The 23,171-nt window shown below is 54.5% G+C and overlaps 2 protein-coding genes across 3 annotated transcripts in view; one reads left to right on the top strand and one right to left on the bottom strand.

The window, feature by feature from the left end:
• Nucleotides 1-1,053: 1,053 nt before the first annotated feature.
• Chrna2 (cholinergic receptor nicotinic alpha 2 subunit) lies at nucleotides 1,054-16,154 on the top strand. Its single transcript, XM_047547897.1, has 7 exons — nucleotides 1,054-1,374; nucleotides 6,233-6,331; nucleotides 7,345-7,496; nucleotides 7,805-7,849; nucleotides 10,094-10,203; nucleotides 12,614-13,631; nucleotides 14,744-16,154. The coding sequence occupies exons 2-7, from the start codon at nucleotides 6,259-6,261 to the stop codon at nucleotides 14,867-14,869; spliced, it is 1,524 nt and encodes a 507-aa protein (XP_047403853.1). The 5' UTR covers nucleotides 1,054-1,374; nucleotides 6,233-6,258; the 3' UTR covers nucleotides 14,870-16,154.
• Nucleotides 16,155-16,490: 336 nt separating this feature from the next.
• The window catches only part of Ptk2b (protein tyrosine kinase 2 beta), a 117,001-nt gene continuing 110,320 nt past the window's right edge, over nucleotides 16,491-23,171 (bottom strand). For both annotated transcript variants that reach the window (XM_047548882.1, XM_047548881.1), the window contains 4 exons: nucleotides 22,281-22,327; nucleotides 21,544-21,681; nucleotides 21,261-21,341; nucleotides 16,491-17,563 (listed from right to left, as the gene is read on the bottom strand). In XM_047548882.1, coding sequence (XP_047404838.1) covers nucleotides 17,348-17,563; nucleotides 21,261-21,341; nucleotides 21,544-21,681; nucleotides 22,281-22,327 — 482 coding nt within the window. In that variant the 3' untranslated portion in view covers nucleotides 16,491-17,347. The remainder of the gene's footprint in view (nucleotides 17,564-21,260; nucleotides 21,342-21,543; nucleotides 21,682-22,280; nucleotides 22,328-23,171) is intronic.

Consider the following 23,171-nt stretch of genomic DNA (forward strand, 5'->3'; position numbering starts at 1 on the left):
TTTTCTCAAAGATGATACTATCAATCATATACAAAACAAAAGAACTGTACGTTCCCCTATGTGTGTATATGTATGGGCTGCGTTCAGTTCCACTGATGTAAGCACTTTACAGGGTTTATGCTAACTCAGAACAAGCCTATGAAGTAGCAACCATTGTCCCCATCCTCCTTTTACCTATAAGGACACCGAGGCACAGAAAACTTGGACCTGCCCAAGATCCCACAGTTATTTAGGGGCAGAACTAGAAGCCCAACCCCAGCCGTCCGCGCATGTGCAGGGCCTTTGCTTTTAACAAAGTCAGGACACTGAGATCCCAAGTAGCATGGGGAGCAGAACTCTGAGCTTTTAGAGCAGGAAATAAGCTTGTTTCAGTGCCACAAGGAGGGAATGGCCTGCCAGGAGGGAGAGGCCCAGCTACGAGAATGCCTGGGACTGCTTAATAAGAATTAAGGTCACAGGCACCAGGTGTGATACTAGACAAAGGAGGTCAGTTTATGGACTGAGGGACAACGACCTCACTTCTCTAGACAATAGAAGGCAGGTCACCTGTAGAGGGGCCGAGGTGGGGATAGGCAAACAGCCAGGCCAGGCCGCAGCATGAGAGTGCTGGTGGTCCCCAGGCCACTGGTTCTGGGGGAGGGGTCATCCAGAGCGGAGGGAAGTAGGCAAGTGCAGACTGGGTGGCTCGTGGCTCTGTTCTCGCTCCTATTTTACCAAACGCTCTAGTGCTGTGTGACAGACAGACCCAAGACCTGAGCAGACGCACCTGGAGTGAGCTCAGGAAGTGCAGGTGGTGGCCCTGGAGCAGAGGGTCCCTCAGAGGGAGGGAGACATCACAGACACAGCAGAGCTGCCTCTGCCCCCACTGGACACAGGCTGAACAGTCACAGGCTCCTCCTCCCCTCCAGAGAGGGTGTGAGTGCGTGTGTGTGTGTGTGTGTGTGTGTGTGTGTGTGTGTGTGTGAGAGAGAGAGAGAGAGAGAGAGAGGAGATGCGCAGGGAGGATTGCCACCCCGCCGGGTCCTCCTGGGTCGGGCTTGAGTTTCCCCTGCAGCGCCCGGGCTGGCCTCTCCACAGTTGCACCTGCACGAAGCTGTCTGACTCCCAGAGCCGGCATCCTAGGAAAACTGACCACTCTGCAGAAGTTTCCAGCCATCCCCAGTAGGCCAAGTGGATCCTCCCGGCAAGTGTCCCTCATTCCAACAGGATGTCTCCTAAACCCCCAGGCTTCCGCATCTGACCACAGAATGAAGTGACCAACTCCACTCTGCTTCTGCCGCTCTGTTCTGGGGGACTTTGTCGGCCACTCTGAATCTCCAAGCCAGGCTGGTTCCCTGCATCCCTCAAATGGCCTGTCTTCCTCTGTGACCACAGGTAAGCAGGGTTGCTGTGTTTGTGGGGAGACTGTGGTGTGGGTTCCCAGGAATGCTAGCAGGTTGTGGATATTTAGGAGGGGATCGTGTCAGAGAGACAGAAGTTGCCTGCTCCTGGGAAAATTTTTAGCCTCCTGGTTGTCCCTGTCGGGGGCTGTTCAAAACCTGTGTGAGCAATAAAGTCTCTGGGCTGCTGCGGATAATTGAGTTTCATGAGCACTGGTTTTATGGTACTGAATCTGCTTCTATGTCTTTATTTCTACCACTCACTCTTTTGCTCATTCATTTATTCATGCAATAAATATTCTATAAATCTTACGTGAAGATTAACAGCCACCAGTGGTATTTACTGAGTTGGGAGGCAGCAACTCCTTCATGCTGGGATAGCTGGAGGCTGGAGGTGGGGAGGATTCCTGCCTGGGAGGCTGGAAGCGCAGGTGACCTTTAAGAGTGTACCTGACCTTGAGAGGTTAGACTTCTGTGATGCAGAGCAGATCCAAAAGCTGGAAGTACTCTGTCTGTCCCTGAAGCACTCCGCTAGAAGGAGAAGCTGTATCACTGCCTCGGATCAAGGGCTCCTTCTGGGGTATGGTATTGCAGCAGTGGAAGAGCTGGGACTCCCTGCTTGCTGTGAGGGGTGGGGCTTCTGGACGGCAGAGAGAGGCTGGGGACCTGAGTGGACTTTCGGGAGAAGGGGTGCTTGTGAAAAGTGCAGACCACGGCCCAGTGGGTGAGAAGCTGAAAAGCAGCTGTAGTATGAAGACAGACAGGGAATGGGACTCAGGGCATGCTGGCTTCATGGAAGCAGGATCCAGGTGGGCGAGAGGCTGCCTGGAATGTAGGGTGTGAGGGAGAAGGGCGGACACTGGGAGCGCCAGCCCAATGGCCATGCTGGTGTCTGAGCACTCTGCCACGCCATCTTTTGTGCAAAGGCTTCTCTGTGCATCCCGTTTACCCAGACTTTACAAATAGGAATGTCACCCCTGCTGTCATCCCCTCCCCTAAAACCACCAGTCCAGCCATAAGGAGTGTCAGAGTCCAGAGCCTTTCTCTTTAAATACCTTTGTGGGAGTTGACGCTAATTACTGTCAATTACCTGGAACAATTTCTCCTTTGGTTTCTGGTGACAAATTAATGAAATTATCATAGTGGGCTAATTACAAAGGATGCAAATGTGAGGCATCTTGCAGGACCATATCCTCTGGAGTTGATGGCATCTCATTTGCACATTCTCCCAGAGAGTCTGAATCTCTCTTTGTCTCTAAATGATGCAGTTCCAGCATGCCTGGGTTCCCAATCTCATTAATAAGGGGGGGGGGGGAATCTTTTGTTTAATGTACTTAGTTAAAAGGTGAAACAGATTATAACCTTAGAATTTTCAGTCATGATACTGGTTGGAAGGAGGAGTAAGTGGTCTGCACATGGAGAACCCTGGATCCAGGCACACAGGATCTAGTACCTCGAACTCACAGAGCAGAAGGTGCCCCTTGCTACCTGCAGTTCACGGCCAGCTGGGGCCGGGCTTGGGGCTTGGGGAGAGACGAAGTGAGGAAGACCCAGTCTTCACCCTGAAGGAGCCAGCTCACAACAGGGAATTCTGCTCTTCCCAGAAGCCTCTGCAGACCGTTGCCTAGTTGTGGGGCCACACGAGAGGCCCCAATGCTAAGGTGATTCCAGGGGAACACAGCTGATTTTGATTTTCATTTACCACTTTACCCACTCAGCAGTTCAGTGACAGTTCAACATCCAGGCTGCTCTGCCGCCATGGCCCCCATCCATCTCCAGAACCTCATCATCTTCCCCAGCTGCTGCTCCGCAGGTTAAACACTAACTCCTCAGCCCTCCTCCGCCCAGCCCCAGGCGACCCCATTCTACTTCCTGTTTCTGTGCATTTGATTACTCCAGGTGCCTCATGTAAGTGGGATCATACTGTGCTTATCCTTTTGTGTCTGGCTTATATCATCCATGTTGTAGCATGTGCCAGAATTTTCCTTCCTAAAAGGCTAAGTGATATTCTGCTGTATGCACAACGCACGTTTTGTGTATCCATGCATCTTTGATGAGCTTGTGTTGCTTCCCCTTTCCCACAGTTGGCCTGGATAACTGCACTCTGTTCAGACTGAGTCCTCCTAATTTTGTGTGAACCCACGAGGTTGGGGAGGGCATATCCAAACATAGCAGATATTGCTACCTATAAAAAATGCACCATTGTGTTAAGTAATTGATGCAGCTTATAGTTGGGAATTTGGGAAATGTGGAAAAGTGTCAAATACAAGTAAAAATGACTTCTAATCCCTGAGGGATCAGGTGGTCTATATGTACATAGGAGAAAATGGTTACAAGAGAAAAGAGCGAGATGGTATTGAGAACTTTCCCTAGAAAAAGTTTAGCTGTGCTGTTTTCCTTGCTTGGAAGAAGCACCAGGGGACACGAGGGCCAGAGGCCCTGGACCAAGTCACTCTGCTCACCAGGCAGGTGGGCGCCACACAAACCTTGTGCAGCATTCAGGGCCGTTAGCTGACGTGTATATGAAGCTGCACTCCCATAGGAGCCCTGGCAGACAGGCTGCAGGTCCGGAGTGTGGACAGAGCGGCTCCTGAGTGGTGTGAGCATGTGGTTATTGTGGGAGGCAATTTCCCAGGGCCAGAACCCCTGTCCCTCCCACATGGGGACCCCTTCTGGGAGAGCTCTCCAGGGCAGCCACCTCTGGGAACCATTTGGGGGACAGGAAGGAAACGGTCACCTGTAAGAGAGATAGGATGATGCAGGAAAACCCAGGACAGCATTCAGGTGGTGTGGCGCCAGGTAAGGGCGGCTGGTGGTCAGGGGCAGCATTCTCTCAAGGGAACAGGGGTCAATCATAAATCTCAAGTTCCAGTGAGTCTTTGCATTGAAATCTCCTGGGAAAATTGATGTGGGAGGCCTTTTCCCCAAAACACGCCCTGGAAGAGCCTGTTGCAATAAATAAGTCCCAGAAATTCCAGGCAGCTGACGCTCACCTCAAGCCCTTCCCACACCCTCTCTTCCCCAGTCGGCACAATCTGTGGCTGTGTGTTGGCACGGAGCCCTGGGGCTTGGACAAGCACAGCAGCCGCATGCCCAGCCGGCCACTGCAGGGCTCTGGAGCTTCCAGGAGCACAAACCACCCCGCTTGTTCCCTGTCCCTGTCCTGGAGGTCGGCAGGGTGAGAGAAGGCAAGCCCTATCTCATGGATAAGCCAGAAGCCCAGCAGGGCCTAGTGACTCGGTCAGGACCCAAGACCACGTTTGCAACCTCCAGGCTGGTTCTCCTTTCCTGTCAAGAGGAAAGAAGGGCGCAGTGTGACAGGTCTGGGGAGAAGCAGAGGATCACGGGTGATGTCTGGACCCACTGCTGCCGTATTGGGGCGAGGAGGACTGAGAATGAGAAGGTGGCTTCATGACTCCATTAATGATCATTCTAGTTCCTCGGGTATGTGGTGGTTTACATTTTTAAAGCATTCTTTTATCCATGTTCTCTTTCAAAAATTTTTTTTTTTTTTTTTAGAAATTGTGGTTAAAATACACATAACATAAAATTGACCATTGGTGTCATTTAGCACATTCAAAACACTCTACACCCGTCACCACTACCTCATTCCAGAACATTCTCCTCATCCCCAAAGGAAGCCCTGCTCCCACAGCTGGTGCTGAAGGCCAGTGCTATGTCTCTGCACTAAATATGCAAAGTGCACCCAAACAGAAGGCGTCTTCTCTGCCAATAGAAATGGCTCTTTTTTTTTTTAAATGCTAATTTGGATGTGTCAACTTTTAAAGGTAATACTTAACATGTTACCTTAGAGACACGTTTTAAACCACACATGACATAAAATAGGACATGAACTTAAAATACTGCGTCCCCCAACTCTCACTGCCCTTACAAGTCCAGCAGCTCAGACATCCCTGGCGCTGTGCCCATTTCACCGCTAGAGCCTCTGGCTCCGGGTTCTGCGCCTACCGCCATCCGCACGGTCTGAGAGTCGGCTACTTCGTATCAATCCTGAAGGTGCTTATTTTTTAGTAACAGCATTTTCAAGCTGTACTCAACGTATCATAGAATCATCCTTTAGAAACGCAGCGACTGGTCAATTTTAGTATCTTCCCCGAACTGTACAACTGTCCCCGCTGTGTATTTCCAGGGCTTTCTCGTTGCCCCAGAAGGAAACCCAGCGATGACTAAGCAACTCCTGTACAGCCTCCGTTCCAGATCCACTCCCTGTAGTCTTTAGTCTCCAGGGAGTTTCCCACCCTGGACTTCCCACACTGATGGCCTCATTCGTGGGGGGCTCCTGTGGCTGGCCCCTCTGAGTCTGTGCTGTTCCCAGGCTTCTTCCACGACACAGTGCCAGCTCCTCATTCCTCTCTGGCTGAATCGCAGTCCGCTGCATGGGTACCACGCTTTTTCATCTGTTCATAAGCTGGTGGACATTTGGGCCACTTGCACCGTTTGGTTACTGTGACTAGTACCTGTCGTCTTCTGTTGGCCGCCCTTGGCTGTGGGATTATCCCCATTTTATAGACCAGGCACTGAGGCCAGAGTGGTGCTGCCCCCTGGTGGGTCAGCCTTGTCTGAGGGAGAGCCGCTGGCTGACGCTGGGAAGAGGAAGACACTGATTCCTCAGTCAAGCAGGGGATAGTCCAGGAGCCCTGTGCTCCTGGCAGGCCTTCCACCCCCTCCTGGGAGCGTCACGAAGGCATGGGTTAGGGCCCCTCCCTGGCTTAGGACACGTGTGGCAGAAGGAGCCTGGCAGAATCCAGTGGCCCCCCGCCACGCCAGCCCGGTGACACCCTGCCAGGTCAGACCCACGGCAAACCTGGACCTGCTCTCCTTCTGATGTGCAGGGGAAGCCAGACCCTCCTCTGAAACCATGGGCCCCTCCCGTCCTGCACCGCCGTCCTGGAGGAAGCTTGGCCTCTGGTGGCCCCTCCTGCTCCCGGCAGGTGAGTGGCTGCCTTACCCTTCGCACCTGTGTGCTCGCATGCGGGTGGGGGATCTCTTGCAGGTGGACTCATTTCAGTCCTCAAGGCTGCAAGGATGTTAGAGGTCAGGAGCTGGTGCCTGGTTCCACAGGGAGAAGGCAGAGGGGCTGTCATGGTATTAACAGCTGTGTCACCTTGAATGTCCCCAGCTTCCATGTTGCTCATCTGCCAAACACGAGTAGCGCTGTGGACCTCCCAGAGCTATTGTGGGGACGGAAGGAAAACCTGCACCTAGCACCTGGGCCACGACGGCCACTCAGGACACGCGTGGTGGCCATTGTCCTCGCGGGCTTTCTGTCCCCGATGGTGCTGCTGCATTCTGGATCTGGAGCAGTAGTTCTCCATTTGCTCAGGCCGCAGACACTCGAGTGCCGAAGCTGTTTGCAGAGTAGTGACAACCAGCAGAAAGATCCGGAGTGCTTTGCCCAGCAGGGAGAAGCGGCAAGCGCCGGTGGTTTAGGAACGACTCAGGGAGGTGTCCTCAGTGGCAGAGGGCCCTGGCTGGCACCGGTGATTCCTCTGACCAGTGGGTGGGGATGAACGCTGCGCACCACCAGGCTCGCTGTCATGGGGGGACCCTCCCTGCAGCTCACGCCTCACGGACCAGGGGTCTGCCCCATATCCCCGGCCCTCAGGGCTCCTGGGATGGGGGCTGGGTCTCCCCTCTCGGTCTGTCTCCCCACTCTCCCCGGCTGCAGCGCCTGTCCCCTGGCTTTCTTATCTAATACCAGAAAGGTACTGACGTCCAGTACTGACGAGGGTGAGACCTGATTTCACCACGTCCTGGTGCTGTGCAAAGCTCTGGTGGACACTGTCACCGCGAGTCCCCTGCAGGCTGTGGGGTGGGATCTGGAGTCACATCCCTCCTGACCGATGAGCAAGCTGGCGCTCAGCGAGGCCGGCGGCCTCTGCTGGGTGGGAAGCCGCGTGCCCGCTGCCTCCTGGAGCCCCTCCTCTTCTGTCCCTCCCCGCAGTGCTGGCGCAGCCTGGCTCCCGCACCCAGGCCGAGGACCGCCTCTTCAAACACCTCTTCGGGGGCTATAACCGCTGGGCGCGGCCGGTGCCCAACACCTCGGACGTGGTGATCGTGCGCTTCGGACTGTCCATCGCCCAGCTCATCGACGTGGTGGGCCTGTCCCTCCCGCCCCGGGCTCTTCCTCAGGGTCCCCCTCCAGCCCAGCCCCCAGCCACCTCCATTCCTGCTGAGCTGTCGCAGCCCCCCCCAGCCCGGGGCCCCCTTCCAGGGCACCATGGGGCAGCAGTGCTGGGTTTTCTTTGGTGACCCTGAAGAATCCGAGTGCCCATGGCGTGCTGGGAGGGACGGCTGGGCTTGGGTGTCACGCAGAGGTTCTTCCTGGGAGTGGGGGTCCCCGCAGCCCCTCTTGCTCGCCCTGTCCCTGGACTCTGCTGCCCTCACTCTCTCTTACTGGCCAGGATGAGAAGAACCAGATGATGACCACCAACGTCTGGCTGAGGCAGGTGAGGGGCTCTCCCTGACGCCGCCCCTTTCCCTGGCGAGGGGTCCTGCAGTAGCAAGCCGCTGAATTCACGGCGGGGAATCTTGCTACTTGGGTTGTCTGCAAGCCATCTGCTTGCAAGTGGCCTCTCCAGAGGGTTGTGCTCACGTGGCCAGGCTCTGAGTCCCCTGTCACCTGTGAGAGAGCCAGCGATGCCTTTCTTGTAAGGGACGTTTCATAGTCCTTGCTGATTGAGGACAGTCCACACTGCCACCAAAACCCCATGGAGGTCTCCTTCTGCCCATGAGAAATGAGAAGCAGGGTGCAGCTGGACCTGTAAAGGGGCGCCCAGGTGTGCCCAACTCCGAGCCCCAGAGAACAACCTGTGTCCATGTCCGTGCTGCCTGACAAACAGCCCCAGAGCTCAAGTCATGAAAGGTCATCCTATTCATAGTTTCACGGCCAGGAGTTTGAGTGATTTCCTCTGCTTTGCATGGTCACTACTTGGTAGCATCTGGCTGGTGGCTGTCCTGTTCTGGAGGATCGAAGACAGCTTTGCTCACACAGCAGGGGTGTTTGGAAGGTTCTGGAAGGCTCTGGAAGGTTCTGAAAGGCTGGACCTGACTGGGCTCTTCGCCTTGTCCAGGACCTCTCAGGGTCTTTCCCTGCAGTGTCTCCAACAGGGGAGTCAGATTTCCACCTGTGGCTCAGGGCTCCAGAACGAGAGTCCCCAGAGACAAAAGTGGAGGCTACTGGTCTCTTGTGGCCTGACTGGGCTCAACGTCCATCTCGCCATATGCTATAGGCTAGGGCAGTACAGGAGTCCAGCTAGATTCAGGGAGGGACAGCGATCCCCTCCCTCAGTGGAAGGAGGACCAAACAGCACGTGGCCCTCTTTGATGGGCGGCTCCTAGGGGCAGACTTGGGGACACAGGTCTCATTACCTTACCCCTCCTGTTCTGTCCTGCCTCTCTGAAGACCCCGATGTGGAGGTGGTAGAGAGTGTGAGAAAGAGGAGCTGGCGCCCTGCCCACCACGCCCACTCCCCACCAGCACCCGGCTGTTGCTGTTGCAGAGGTTCACATGCAGAGAGACACCACCAGAATGTTGACTGGCCTCTCTGTCTGAGTCCTTTGAAGAGGGGCCTGGCTCTCACCCTTTCTGAAAGTGCTGTCCCTCCAGGGCCCCTGATAGTGGTGGGCTGTGATGTGTCAGCTACTCAGTTTTAAATTAGATGCTTGGCCCAGGGGCTCTGAGCAGGTCCCTTCTGAGGCTGTTCTCCCAGACCTGTTGGAGGGTCAGGAGGCTCATCTTCACAGATGTGCCAGCTGGGGACCAGAGCAAGGAAGGTACTGTGTGTGTGGCCTGGGCAGGCCTAGAACCTAGGTCACCACAGTTGTCCTCAGGGTCTGGTCACCTGGACCAGGGGCTGGGTGGGAGGCGAGTAAATAGCACGGCGGTGGGAGCTGGCCGTCAATCCATCGCCACCTCTGACTAGCCTGTGATGCTGGGCAAGCTGCATAGCTTCTCCGAGCCTCACTTTCCTCATCTGTAAAATGAATGTGATTCAATCTCCTACTACATGCCTGAGGGCATTAATATGCCCCAACTTGACATGGGTACCCCAAAATGATGGTTGAACCTGAAAACGTGACAGATGGAAGAGAGAGAGAATGAGAATCTGATTTGGGGGGAGAAACACAGATTGGCTTGGATGTGATTTGTGGGAAGCAAGAGTGAGGCCAGAGCGTGTCCTGCTTCCTCCTGGCCCCTGGGCAGGGAGGTCTCTGGAGCCTGGTTTGAGGGTCACAGATAGCTCCCTGCCTCCACTGTAAGTCTCTGGCATGAGGCTTTTCACCCCTGTGATCCTCAGCGTCCTCATCTGTTCAACGGGGAGTCACTTCCCTGGCCGGCCGTCCCTGCAGGCTCTTCCTAGATGGGGAGTCTAAACGCCCTTGTAAACCGTGATGCGCTGAAACGTGACTTCAGCACAGATGCCTGCGACGGCGCACTGGAGTGGTCAGCTGGGCGGCAGGCTGGGGACCAGAGGACTTGCTGCCTGCCTGGGATTTGGTCACTAAGGTTGGGGCAAAGCGAGGAGGGTGTTTATCTGGGAGAGTTTGCCTGGTTCCCTGGTCAGAGCCCTTTCCTGGCGTCATGGCCCCTCTGTTCTGAGGGGCTCTGGGGGCTCCTGGATCCCACAGAGCAGCCTTGGTTGCCGGAGGCCCCTCCCTGGCACTGCAGCGAGGTGGCCTCCCCTGCACAGGAGTGGAGCGACTACAAACTGCGCTGGAACCCAGCTGATTTTGGCAACGTCACCTCCCTCCGGGTCCCTTCAGAGATGATCTGGATCCCTGACATTGTCCTCTACAACAAGTAGGAAGCCATGGGGGTCCTGGGTAGACCCCCGGAGGGGCGGCAAGGGGACCTGGCGGGCTGCGTCGCTTCCCTCTCAGTGCTTAGCAGAGAACCCCCATCTCTGTGTGCTTTAATCCTTTCGTTCTGCTCTCTCCCTCTTATGCACCAACATTTACTGAGCGCTGAATGTATACTCATTTCCAGCACCGTGCTAGTGGGACAAAAATTTGCCTATTCTGAGTATTTGAAAAATGTGGTTCAGGCTCTCTAGCAATGCCTTAAGAGTTGAAATTTTGAAGGATGGCAATATCGTCGACCAGGTAAGGAGCATCCTACGGTAGCACCTTTGAAGAACAAACTCACTGGGTATGTTTTTTTCTTTAATACTGTTATTTTATACTTGCCTTGGATTCAAGACCAAAAAGGATCAATTTCACCATAACGACGAGAAGCTGGAGGGCAGGGGAAGTCTTCAGAGAGTCCCAGTGGGCAAAAATCAATTAATTAAGACACTTTTTGATAGAAGAAATAGAAATCTAGACTTTGATTTCGTTTGTTTGGCATCAGGTAATTCTTCATTGAGAGGTCACGAAGTTAAAGTCCAGAAGATGGTGTTACGATGGTCTAAAAATGCTTTCTAAAGCAGGGCTCTAAGGAGCACTGCGGCTTCTGTGAGATGGGAATACCTATGGCCACGTTTTGGGTCACATTGTATGTCTGTCACCCCCCACCCCAGGGCCTTTGGAAGCCACCAGAGCCCAATAGCACTTTAAATGCTGTTGGAAGTCCTGCAGCGGGACGCTCAGCTTCCCCGGCACTTCCTGATCCATGGGACCCTACTTTAAAAATGCTGTTTTTTTGAACAATGAAACAGAGGGGGAGGGTCCGTTTCTGGATTCTGTCTCCAGGCAGGTCAGTGGGGAGCAACGACAGGGCCTTACACCGTCCAGTTCCGGGCAGGCCCAGCGCCCTCTCACCTAAGCCGCCTTGGTAAACAAACAACTTACCACCAGGTGGCCTGCCGGTCTGACACCACAGGTGCCAGGGGTTTGCTGCCTCATGCCCCCACCTCATTACTCTGCCCGGGAGCTGGCACCCAGGCCCTTCCAGTTTCTGCTTCCTATACGTCTGGCCGAGATATGAGCAAAGTCCTAGGGTCAGATATAACTTTAAGTTTTAGGACTGTCAATAAAGCCTTGGCCACTACGGCTTGATTATCACAAGAAACTCTTCTGATAAGACAAAAGTCCAGTCCAAACTTCTGAGGACGCTTACGGAAGTGTTGGCTCCACCCAGTTCATAGGCCGCCAATCAACAGACTTGTTCCTTCCCCGAGATGGGTGTGTGTTGCCATCTAGTGGTAACTACGTGAAATGACCAAACAGCTTTTATTTTATTTTATTTTTTAACTTTTCACCTAATGTATTTGTTAGTCTCTTTCAAAAGTCCCTGTTTCCAGCCAGCCTATCTCTCTACCCTGGAACTATTCCATGGGAAACTCCCTTATATTCTGATTCCCTGGACTTTAGACCTGACCATGGGAAGGGAAGGGGAAGTTGAACCCACTGCACCAGTGCCCAGGGGAACCCAGGGACTCAGGATTCCAAGAAGGCCTGCCTGACTGGTCACCATTGTTCCAGTGTCCACAGGTGGCCCCAGGGAGCACTGTGAAGCTTGCCCCTGGTCCCAGCTGTGTCCTGTCGCTGCAGGACTCTCTGCTGTGGGGCTTCCCTCCTTCTCTTGGCCAAGTCCTCCCAGAGGACTCCAACCAGCCTCCTGTTGGTGCCGAGCTGCCTCCTTTATCTTGAGGTCGTGAGCCTGTCTCATTCCCTGTGGCTCACCCAGGGCAGGGATCCTAGCTCACTTTCCTGGGGTGGGGTCCTAGTGGATGAGTTAGATGCATGGACTCTGGGAAGTTTCCTCAGTAGCAAAAATCTTAGGTCTCTTTTGAGCAAAGAACAAAAGAACCTGGTGGAAAAGTCATGATTTTCCTCCTGAGAGGCTGCTTGCTCACGTCTGCTGGGGAGGGAAAGTACACTCCCAAATCTCCACCCTAAAATATTAAATGAATAAAAACAAGCAATCGAACTACATACATCCCATGATCTCAAATGTGCAATACCATTAGAATCACGGTCTCCACGACAGTAGAATAGACCTGAGACCGTTTAACATCAAAATGTTAATAGTGGGTATTTTAAAAATTCTTGGGACTTTCCAGTGTTCTTCACGACTCCAACTTTTGCAATTAAAATAATGATAGATGAAAAGAAAACTCAGGCACGTCTGTCTCCTGGGGAGATTTCGGACCCTCGCAAAACACAAGCCGCTTGGCCAGCGGAGAGCTGCCTGCGTGGGGGTTGCTCTCTGCCGCAGTCTGGTGGGGGCGGGTGGGTGTGCGGAGCCCGCAGCTCTCTCCTCTCCGCAGTGCAGATGGGGAGTTCGCGGTGACCCACATGACCAAGGCCCACCTCTTCTCCACGGGCACCGTGCACTGGGTGCCGCCCGCCATCTACAAGAGCTCCTGCAGCATCGACGTCACCTTCTTCCCCTTCGACCAGCAAAACTGCAAGATGAAGTTTGGCTCCTGGACCTACGACAAGGCCAAGATCGACCTGGAGCAGATGGAGCAGACGGTGGACCTGCAGGACTACTGGGAGAGCGGCGAGTGGGCCATCATCAACGCCACGGGCACCTACAACAGCAAGAAGTATGACTGCTGCGCCGAGATCTACCCCGACGTCACCTACGCCTTCGTCATCCGCCGGCTGCCGCTCTTCTACACCATCAACCTCATCATCCCCTGCCTGCTCCTCTCCTGCCTCACCGTGCTGGTCTTCTACCTGCCCTCCGACTGCGGCGAGAAGATCACGCTCTGCATCTCCGTGCTGCTCTCGCTGACCGTCTTCCTGCTGCTCATCACCGAGATCATCCCGTCCACCTCGCTGGTCATCCCGCTCATCGGCGAGTACCTGCTCTTCACCATGATCTTCGTCACGCTCTCCATCGTCGTCACCGTCTTCGTGCTCAACGTGCACCACCGCTCGCCCCGCACCCACAGCATGCCCCGCTGGGTGCGGGCGGCCCTGCTGGGCCGTGTGCCCCGGTGGCTGCTGATGAGCCGCCCTCTGCCACCCTTGGAGCCCCACGAGTCCCCAGGCCTGAAGCTCAGCCCGTCTTGTCACTGGCTGGAGACCAGTGTGGATGCAGAGGAGAGAGAGGAGGCCGAGGAGGAGGAGGAAGACAGATGGGTGTGTGCAGGCCGCCCAGCCCCCTCCATGGGTGTCCTCTGTGGCCGTGGACATCTGTACCCAGGGACCCCAGGGCCCAGGGCAGAGCCTTCCTCTGGGGAGCGTGAGATCTTGCTGTCGCCTCGCATGCAGAAGGCCCTGGAAGGTGTGCACTATATCGCTGACCACCTGCGGTCGGAGGATGCTGACTCTTCGGTGCGTTGGGCCCGGTTGAGGGGCTCCCCTGGGCGACTCTACCAGCTTAGCTGGGAACCATCCCACCTTGAGGTGTTAGCTGAACCAACCTGGTCCCCTCCTTGAGGGCTGGTCTTCCTCAGGCATGGCCCCAAAGAGTCTGGAATCAGTTGTGAGAGAGAACATCCAGCTGGCAGTTGTTGGGACACTTGTTGGCAGGAGGTCAAGAATGCCTTGCCAGGGCAAGGGACATAGCTCAGTTGGTAGAGTGCTTGCCTTGCAAGCACAAGGCCCTGGGTTCAATCCCCAGCACCGAAAAAAAAAAAAAAAATCCCTGCCCAGGCTCACTGGGAGACTCTGCCGTGCCACGCTCATGCCACCACCTTCAGGAGCTGGCAGGGGTTTGGGATGGATGGGGGCATCAGGAGAGCCCCGGAGAGCTGGCCCCTGCAGCTGTGGCCTTCTTCTTTTGTGCTGGGTGGTCTCCTCCTTGCTCATGGGGCCTTTTGTGAAGTTCACGATTTCCCCGGGAACCCTGTGGACTCTTGGTTGGACCAGGCTGGGCCCATCCACAGCCCCTGCCTTACCCAGCGCTCAGCATTAGAATTCTCTTATCAACCTGGAGAAGGATGAAAGACTGGAGAGGATTGCTGGGTGGCTTTGTTGAGTGGATAAGAAAATTAATCATTAATGTGGGAGCTGCTAGGCATCCAGATCCCTGGCCTGGGCTGTGAGTCCAAGCTCCACAAAGCCACCCACCCCCCAGCCTGCCCCGAGTCACACCTACCCCACCTACTACCTTCTCTGCATTGAAATCACTGCAGCCCCTGGGAGGCTCCATCTCCTTAGATGGTTCCAGCACCTCTCTGTGTCCCTCTAGTCTCTTTACCAGAACCTGTGAGCCCTTGCAGTGTGGAGGGTGAGATGGGAAGGACTCAGGGAGGATGGTGTGGGACTTGGGTCAGCCCTGCTTCTCCTCCTGCCCATCTCTGCACCTGTGCTGAAATGGTTTCCCCCCAGGGTCTCAGGCAGCGGTTGCTGCAGCCCTATGGTCATCCCAGTGGAGCCCGAGCATGGGAGGAGCTCTTCCTGAGGCCTGGCCTCTGTCACTGTGAGTCCATTTCTCCCTCCAGGTGAAAGAAGACTGGAAGTGTGTCGCCATGGTCATCGACAGGATCTTCCTCTGGCTATTTATCATCGTCTGCTTCCTGGGAACCCTGGGGCTCTTTCTTCCTCCATTCCTGGCTGGAATGATCTGATGTCATGTCCCTTGTGTTGGCTCCAAGGCAGCCCTGCCAGCCACCTATGACCGCCTTTAACTGCAGCTGCCTCCGAAGTGCCCTTGGGGGCCAGCGCCATCTGCCTGTAGGCCTCTGTGGAGGGAGCACCGGTGACGAAGGTCTTCCTGGGACACTTCATTCGGACGCTACTGAACCTGGTGCTGGGAATCTGCTAGAGGAGCTAGAAAAGATGGAGGACTTTGCCCTGCAGAAGGGTCACGCAGGGGGACGCAGGGGTGGGACTAGGACAAAGAGAAACAATATGGCCTTGAAGGAGGGGCACGTGGGGACCTTTACAGAAGGAGAGGGGAGCAGGCCCGGTGAGGGACGATGCCAGGGGGCGGGGCCTTCCCATCTACCCGGAAGCACCTTCAGCACCCCCAGGGCTTCCCCCAGGCAGCAGGCCTCCCTCTTCCTTGCAAAGCGGCAGTCAGAACTCAGGGCTGCTGCTGTGGGGCGCCGCGTGCCCATGAATGTGCAGGGGACAAACCGGAAAGGCTCCCGGGTCGTCTTCTTCCACAGCACCCTGCTCCCTGCTGGGTCTGCAGTCTGCACACCTCACCCGGAAGTCATCTCTGCTTCCAGCTCCTTCAGTTCTGAGCTCACGGCCGGGGCCTTGCCTTTTATTTTTCTCTCCTCCCCTGGACCTAACCCAGGGTGAGGGGAGTCAGCACTCATTTGTTCTGAGGGGAAAAACTGAACCTTGTTTTGGGCTCCACAGCTGCTGGGTGATGCCAATGTCCTGGGGGTGTCCCTCCAGCCTGCCCTTCCTGTACTTCCCGGAGCCCCACCCTGTCTGACCTGCTCTGGACCATTACGTGCCGCTTGTGGAACAGGGAGCCCAGTGGGTGGAGCTGCTCCTGAGCTCTGTCCAGTCCCTGAGGGCAGGACCTCAGCAGCCATCAGAGGTGTACAGCAAGCCATCCAGTGTGGAGACCCCAGGCAGGAAGCAGAGTAGGGCGGACTTCTGCTTCCCCCTCCATCTCGAGTCCTCTCCTTCTGAACCTCCCTCCTCCCGGCACATCAGGAAGAATCCTACCTGTGACCCTGGCCCAGGCCCTGCTCCCCAGTTCTCTCCTGAGACCCCCACTCCGTGGCCCCTCTGGCCTCACTCCTTCCTGCTCTTGTGAATGTAGCCCCTGCCCCGCTCTCCCTCCCTGTCTCTCCGTCTAGTGCAGGCTCCTGAGGTGACCTCCTGGGATCTACAGGGATGTTCCTTGTGTTATTCTTGTCTCCTGTCCATCTCGCATGTGAGTAAAGTGGTTAGACGAAGCCAAGTCATCTGCTCCTTCAACTGTGTGGGGGTCTGGGTACAGTTGGAAGAGGATGCCACGTGAATGGAACTGCCCGGGGTCCCTTCTGGAAAGTGGCCCTTGAGTCAAATGCCCTGCAGTCCACTTGGGGGCAGAAGGACTGGGGCATACTGGCCCTACTGCCAGGTATCACCAGGCACTTTCCTTGGCCGAGGCCCAGAGTCCGGCAGCCCTTGATCTGCACCCAGCAAAGACCATCCATCTCTTCCAGGGCTGTGGTTAGTGGCCAGCCTTCTCCTCCCAAAAAGGGCGGATCAAACGAACACCACCATCAAACAGACCACAAAGCAAATGGTACGAGTTTAATTCAACCACGAATCCGATAGAAAGAAGGTAAAAGAAGGCTCAACACAAACACTTGAGAAAGGAAGGGCTCAGATGAGAAAAGGGGGGGAGGAGAGGAGGAGTAAGAAAAAGGCGGGGAAAGCAAAGGAAGAAAGAGAGGAGGCTGCCGGGGAGAGAGCAGATTGCGGTCCAAGTCCAGTCCTGGCCTCCGTCTCTCTGCCCCTTCCCCTGATACTTGGCATGATGACAACACAGTGTCCCGTGCCAGAATTCCCCATCAGTTTGTTCCTGGACGATGTCCCAGATCCCCCATTAGGAGGGAACCCAGCTGTCAGTCCAGATCAAACTCACATTAAATAAATTCAAATATACACTGTACAAGAAAGCCAGGCCACCCCTCATCTTACAAGCCTCCCGACCCCCCAAAATAAGGCCCTTCCCTGGCCCCTCTGTGCATCAGGGGATCCCCGAGGGCTGAAGAGGAAGGAGAAGAAATAGCTTGGCTCCCATATGGGCCTGCCATGTCCATGCATAAAGCCATGTCGGCTGCTAGGGACACCACTGTGACCCTGTGAGGCTCCAGCACCCAGGCTGGGTGGGAGGGAGTGGCTGACGGCAACAGTGCCCCCTCTGAACCATGCGCGTCACCCGCCCCTGCGACCATACCCAGAGTCCCCTCCATTCAGCTGCAGCCTAGCAGCACAGTCTGGGGTGGGTGGGGAGGGGGTCGTGCAAAGTGGTGAGGGAGAACCCCCCACCCCCGGGCCTTCCCTGAGAAGACCAGGTGACCAAAGGCAAGGCAGGGGAGGTGCGCGACAGGTGGGGGTGGAAGACGCGGGCGGGTGGCCCCCGCCGTCAGTCACTCTGCGGGCGGGTGGGCCAGGTTGGCCAGGACCTTGGCCTGGTCCACAGCGTCCAGCAGGTTCTTGGCGTCCACGGCCAGGGTGTGGGAGGCCGTGAGCATCTGCCGCTTGCACTCCTCGCTCAGGGAGGTTACGGCGTTCTGCTGCGCCAGCCGCATCTTGTTGATGAGGTCTGCCAGGTCCTTGTTGAGCAGCTTCTGGGTCCCCTCAATCTGTAGGAAGAGCACACGGAGAGGCGGGGCCCTCGGCTGCGGGGAAGGGTGTTGGCTGAGGTCGACAGAGCCCCTGGGGACCAGGGGGTCCAGGCCTGGCTGAATCCAGCCCTCCGACAGGTTGAGGCCGGCCACCCAGCCCCAGCCAGTCATGTGCCCACCTGACCTGCCCCACCCAGAGGCCCTCCGGTCACAGCAATGTCTTCACACCATCGGTGTTCAAGTGAACGGTCAGGGCCCAAGAGCAGGGACCTGTTGTCTAACCAAGTGTCAAACCAAGAGGTCTGGGACTTTCTTCTTTTTAAACCAGCACAGGCCCAGAGCCCAGCACACTGAGCGCACGGCACACAGGAGATGTTTGCAGAGCGAGCCAGTGAGTACGTGGTCATCCCTGGGCGAGCAGCTGTCACCTCAGACCTGCACTCTCATCAGGAAATTTGCCCAGGAGGCTGGCCAGGTCCCTGGTGGCCATCTTAGCCCTCTGGTGGTACCTGCCCAGCTGGGACCCTCTGTGGGCTATTGCTGCCACCCAGAGGGAGGCTGAGGAACATCCCAAATGCTCCCGCCCTGTCCTGTCTTGAGCAGCAGATGGTGGGGAGGTGGCGCCACGTGACCCGTGACCTGCAGCTGACCGACTGACTGGAGGGAGGCAGGGATCACAGGGCTCCCTGGGAGGTCCACCTTTGGTTTCCAGACAGACAACTGACAAATGTCCAGTGGTCCTGGATCAGCTTCCCTACGGCTGCAGTAACAAATCACCACAGACCTAGCAGCTTAGAAAAGCACAGGCTGCATGGCTAATATCATTCTAAATGGTGAAAAACTGAAAGCATTCCCCCTAAAAACTGGAACAAGGCAGGGATGCCCCCTTTCACCACTTCTATTCAATATCATCCTTGAAACTCTAGCCAGAGCAATTAGACAGACCAAAGAAATTAAAGGGATACGAATAGGAAAAGAAGAACTCAAACTATCCCTATTTGCTGATGACATGATTATATACTTAGAGAAACCAGGAAATTCCACCAGAAAACTTTTAGAACTCATAAGTGAATTTAGTAAAGTAGCAGGATATAAGATCAATGCACATAAATCTAACACATTTTTATACATCAACGATGAATCTTCAGAAAGAGAAATTAGGAAAACTACCCCATTCACAATAGCATTGAAAAAAATAAAATACTTGGGAATCAATCTCACAAAAGAGGTGAAAGACCTCTACAATGAGAACTACAGAACACTAAAGAAAGAAATTAAAGAAAACCTTAGAAGATGGAAAGATTCCCATGTTCTTGGATAGGCAGAATTAATATTGTCAAAATGGCCATACTACCAAAAGTGCTATAGAGATTCAATGCAATTCCAATTAAAATCCCAATGATGTACCTTACAGAAATAGAGCAAGCAATCATGAAATTCATCTGGAAGAATAAGAAATCCAGAATAGCTAAAGCAATCCTTCTCAGGAAAAATGAAGCAGGGGGTATCACAATACTAGAACTTCAACTATACTACAAAGCAATAGTAACAAAAACAGCATGGTATTGGTACCAAAATAGGTAGATCAATGGTACAGAATAGAGGACACGGACACAAACCCAAATAAATACAATTTTCTCATACTAGACAAAGGGGCAAAAAATATGCAATGGAGAAAAGATAGCCTCTTCAACAAATGGTGCTGGGAAAATTGGAAATCCATATCCAACAGAATGAAACTAAACCCATATCTCTCACCATGCATGAAACTAAACTCAAAATGGATTAAGGACCTCGGAATCAGACCAGAGACCCTGCATCTTATAGAAGAAAAAGTAGGTCCAGATCTTCAACATGTCAGCTTAGGACCAGACTTCCTCAACAGGACTCCCATAGCACAAGAAAGAAAAGCAAGAATCAATAACTGGGATAGATTCAAACTAAAAAGCTTTCTCTCAGCAAAGGAAACTATCAGCAATGCAAAGAAAGAGCCTACAGAGTGGGAGAAAATCTTTGCCAATCATACTTCAGATAGAGCACTAATCTCCAGAATCTATAAAGAACTCAAAAACTCAACACCAAGAATACAAATAACCCAATCGACAAATGGGCTAAGGAAATGAATAGACATTTCACAGAAGAAGATCTACAAGCAATCAACAAACATATGAAAAAATGTTCAACATCTCTAGTAATAAGAGAAATGCAAATCAAAACCACCCTAAGATTCAATCTCACCCCAATTAGAATGGCGATTATCAAGAATACAAGCAAGAATAGGTGTTGGCAAGGATGTGGGAAAAAAGGTACACTCATACATTGCTGGTGGGGCTGCAAATTAGTACAGCCACTCTGGAAAGCAGTGTGGAGATTCCTTAGAAAACCTGGAATGGAACCACCCTTTGACCCAGCTATCCCACTCCTTGGCCTATACCCAAAGGACTTAAAATCAGCATACTACAGAGATACAGCCACATCAATGTTCATAGCTGCTCAATTCACAATAGCTAGATTGTGGAACCAACCTAGATGCCCTTCAATTGATGAATGGATAAAGAAAGTGTGGTGTATATATATACAATGGAATATTACTTAGCCATAAGGAATGATAAAATTATGGCATTTGCAGGCAAATGGATGAAATTGGAGAATATCATGCTAAGTGAGATAAGCCAATCTCAAAAAACCAAAAGACGAATGATATCGCTGATAAGTGGATGATGACACATAATGGGGGGTGGGAGGGGTTAGTTTTAGGGTTAGAGTGAGGGTTAGGGAGCGGGGCAAGAATGGAGGAAGGAAGGACTGTATAGAGGGAAAAGAAGGGTGGGAGTGGTGGGGGGGAAGGGAAAAAATAACAGAATGAATCAAACAACATTACCCTATGTAAATTTATGATTACACAAATGGTATGCCTTTACTCCAGGTACAAACAGAGAAACAACATGTATCCCATTTGTTTACAATAAAAAAAAAAAAAAAGAAAAACACAGGCTGGGTCTCCGATGGTTCTGTGGGTCAGAAGCCAAGGTGTCAGCCGGAGCTGGTGGGTGTCCCCTGCCTTCCCTGGGGCTCAGGCTGCACCCTGCAGAAGTACAGCACTCTGACTCGACTTCCGTCAGCACAGCCCTTCTCTGCCCCTGCCCCTCTGCTGCCCTTTAATGAGGACGCAAGCCCACCTGGATGATCCACATAGTCTCCGTATCTCAAGCTTCTTACACTGATCACGTCCGCAAGCCCCCTTTAGCCCTGAAAGGTAACTCGTCCACAGGTCCCAGGGATTAGGACGTGGGCATCTTTGGAGGCCATTACTGTGCCTGCCAAGGACCATGTCAGCAGGCACCCAGTGGGTTCAGTGATGGCTCAGGATCTCAGTGACATGTTCACGTGACCTTAGTCCAGAGGGTGCGTGGATAAAGGATAACGGGTGGGAGGGGAGGAAGGCGTGTCCTCTTGCACATCCACAGTGAGAATTCACAGCGTCATGAGACTGGATAGGAAATTCACCCCAGCAGCTGACCAGGTCCCTGGGGGCCTCTTGGCCCTCTGGTGGTGGCTGCTCAGACGTGCTGTGCAGCCTCCTGCTGGGGACTCAGTGGCAGAAATGAGGCTGCCCATGTGACCCTGGTGGCCTCTGCCGGAAAATACAACTAGGGACAGGCGGAGGCACAGGGGAGAAGTGACAGACTCACGCCCTCTAGGAGGAGACACTTACCTCTGTCCTCGAAGACGATGGCAAGGAGGGCAAGAGGTCATCCACACTCCCAATGAGCTTCCTCAGGGTCAGCCCCACGTTCTGAGGAGAGGAAGGGCAGGGCAGCCTTACTGCTGGCTTTTCTCTTTTCCAGAAAGCCGTGTTTGCTCTGGCGAGAGTGCTTCTGGGGTGGTGCTCGCCCTGCGAGTTCCGGGCGCTAACGTCCCTTTCACCAGGTGGGGACACCGCCCGCCTCCAGGGGTGCACAGCCCCACCGCCCGAGGCCCCCGTGCCCGGCTCTCACCTTCACCACCACCACGTAGCGCTCAGGGGGCAGTTGGCCGAGCTCATTCTTGAGATCCAGCACCGCCCGCACCAGCTCCATGACGTTGAGGTACACCAGGTCGTCGGTCCGGTCCAGGTTGGCCGTGGGCTGGATGGACTAAGGGAAAGAAGCGGACGGGCAGGGGGCTTGGGGACCCGGGAAGACCTTGCCGTCGCTGCTGTTCTTTCACGGGTAGGCCTCCCCGCCACCGGCCCACCAGGAAAGGCCTCTTTTGAGGAGTGATAGTGACCTGTCCTGGGGCGTGTCCCTCCCTCCTGCTTCCAGGGCAGTGGCTCTCCATCAGGGAGCCTGACACGTGCTGGCGGCCTCACACCAGACCAACGGGACCTGGCCTTGGGGTCCGGGTCGTTCCGTGCTCCTCAGGTGATTCTCATGGGCAGCTAACAGCGAGAACCACGGTTCTAGAGCAAAGAATACCTGTGGCCACCCCGGCTACCGCAAGGACAGGGGTGTGCTGGAAGCTTGAAGGGAGGCCCGAGAGAGAGGGGCCACTCCCCGTCCCCAGGGCTGCACCGATGAGCTTTCCTCCGGGCCAGGCAGTGGAGACGGGAGGCCGCCTCTTCCCCTGCTTTCGCGGGAAGTAGCTGTGGAGCCCTGGGCCAGGCACTTGTCTTTAAGGCTTTCTAAGTCCACGGCCTTCGGTCCTGGGAACCCACCTCCAGTTCATTTCCAGCTGTGGTGGAGCCAACACATACCTGGGCACCGAGTCGCGGTGGCTTCTGTGGGGGCCCGGTGAACTCGGCTGCAACGGGAAGGACAGTGAGCGGGTGGGTGGGCGGGGGTCTCAGCAGCTGGCCTTTTCCTTCATACACGCTTATGATCAAGCAAAGCCCTCTCCTCCACTACCAGGAGACTCTGGGGACATTAGGCCCCAATTCCAGGAAGATGGCAGGGAAAGGGCATCCTGGCCTCCATGATTTTCCCGTGGTGCATTGTACAGAAAGAAAAAGAATCAAAGTCACAGCAGAGATGGAGCGACCGCATGGCAATTCCAGCTCTGGTGTGCTTCCTCCTTGATGGACACAGGGACAGCGACACTCTGGCCTTGGCCAGCCATGAACAAGAAGCCTGACTCTCTGCAGGCAGCGGGGGCCTGTGAAGCCCCACCTGGTGGAGCAGCAGCTCCTGGGGTGGAGCCGAGAGGATGCGCTCGGGATTTGCCTGGAGCATGTGGGGCTCGGGGAAATGAAATCGTAGCACAGCCGAGCTACGCACTCCCACTGTGATAGACAAACACACACTCGGACCCTGCGGGGGCGGCTGGAAGAGTGAGCACGGGATGCAGGTCATGCCACCGCCACCAAGGAGCTCCGCCACCAGGGGAGCTCATTTATACTCCCTGGGAGAAGAGGGGTAGCTCTGAAGTCACCTGGGAAACAGAATGTCTAGGCTCAAACCCGAGACATGCTAATGAGCAGCTGGGTGACACGGGACAAGTTGTCAACAACCCGTGCCTCAGTCCATCCTGTGTAAAATGGAGATACACTGCCTGTCTCCGAGTTGCTTCAACAGGAAATGGGTTAATGCTTGAGACTTGGGCTCTGCCCGGCTTGTGTTAAGCTCCGTGTCCCCTGTCCTTGTTCCTG

This window comes from Sciurus carolinensis, chromosome 4 (genome assembly GCF_902686445.1).
Source record: "Sciurus carolinensis chromosome 4, mSciCar1.2, whole genome shotgun sequence".
In the NCBI taxonomy this organism is placed as follows: domain Eukaryota; kingdom Metazoa; phylum Chordata; class Mammalia; order Rodentia; family Sciuridae; genus Sciurus; species Sciurus carolinensis.

Excerpts from the sequence above, each read along its gene's own strand:
- Chrna2 (XM_047547897.1), top strand. The coding sequence starts at position 6,259 with ATGGGCCCCTCCCGTCCTGCACCGCCGTCCTGGAGGAAGCTTGGCCTC. Across the intron at positions 6,332-7,344 it reads GCCCCTCCTGCTCCCGGCAG|TGCTGGCGCAGCCTGGCTCC; the intron begins GTGAGTGGCTGC and ends CCCTCCCCGCAG. Across the intron at positions 10,204-12,613 it reads GACATTGTCCTCTACAACAA|TGCAGATGGGGAGTTCGCGG; the intron begins GTAGGAAGCCAT and ends TCCTCTCCGCAG.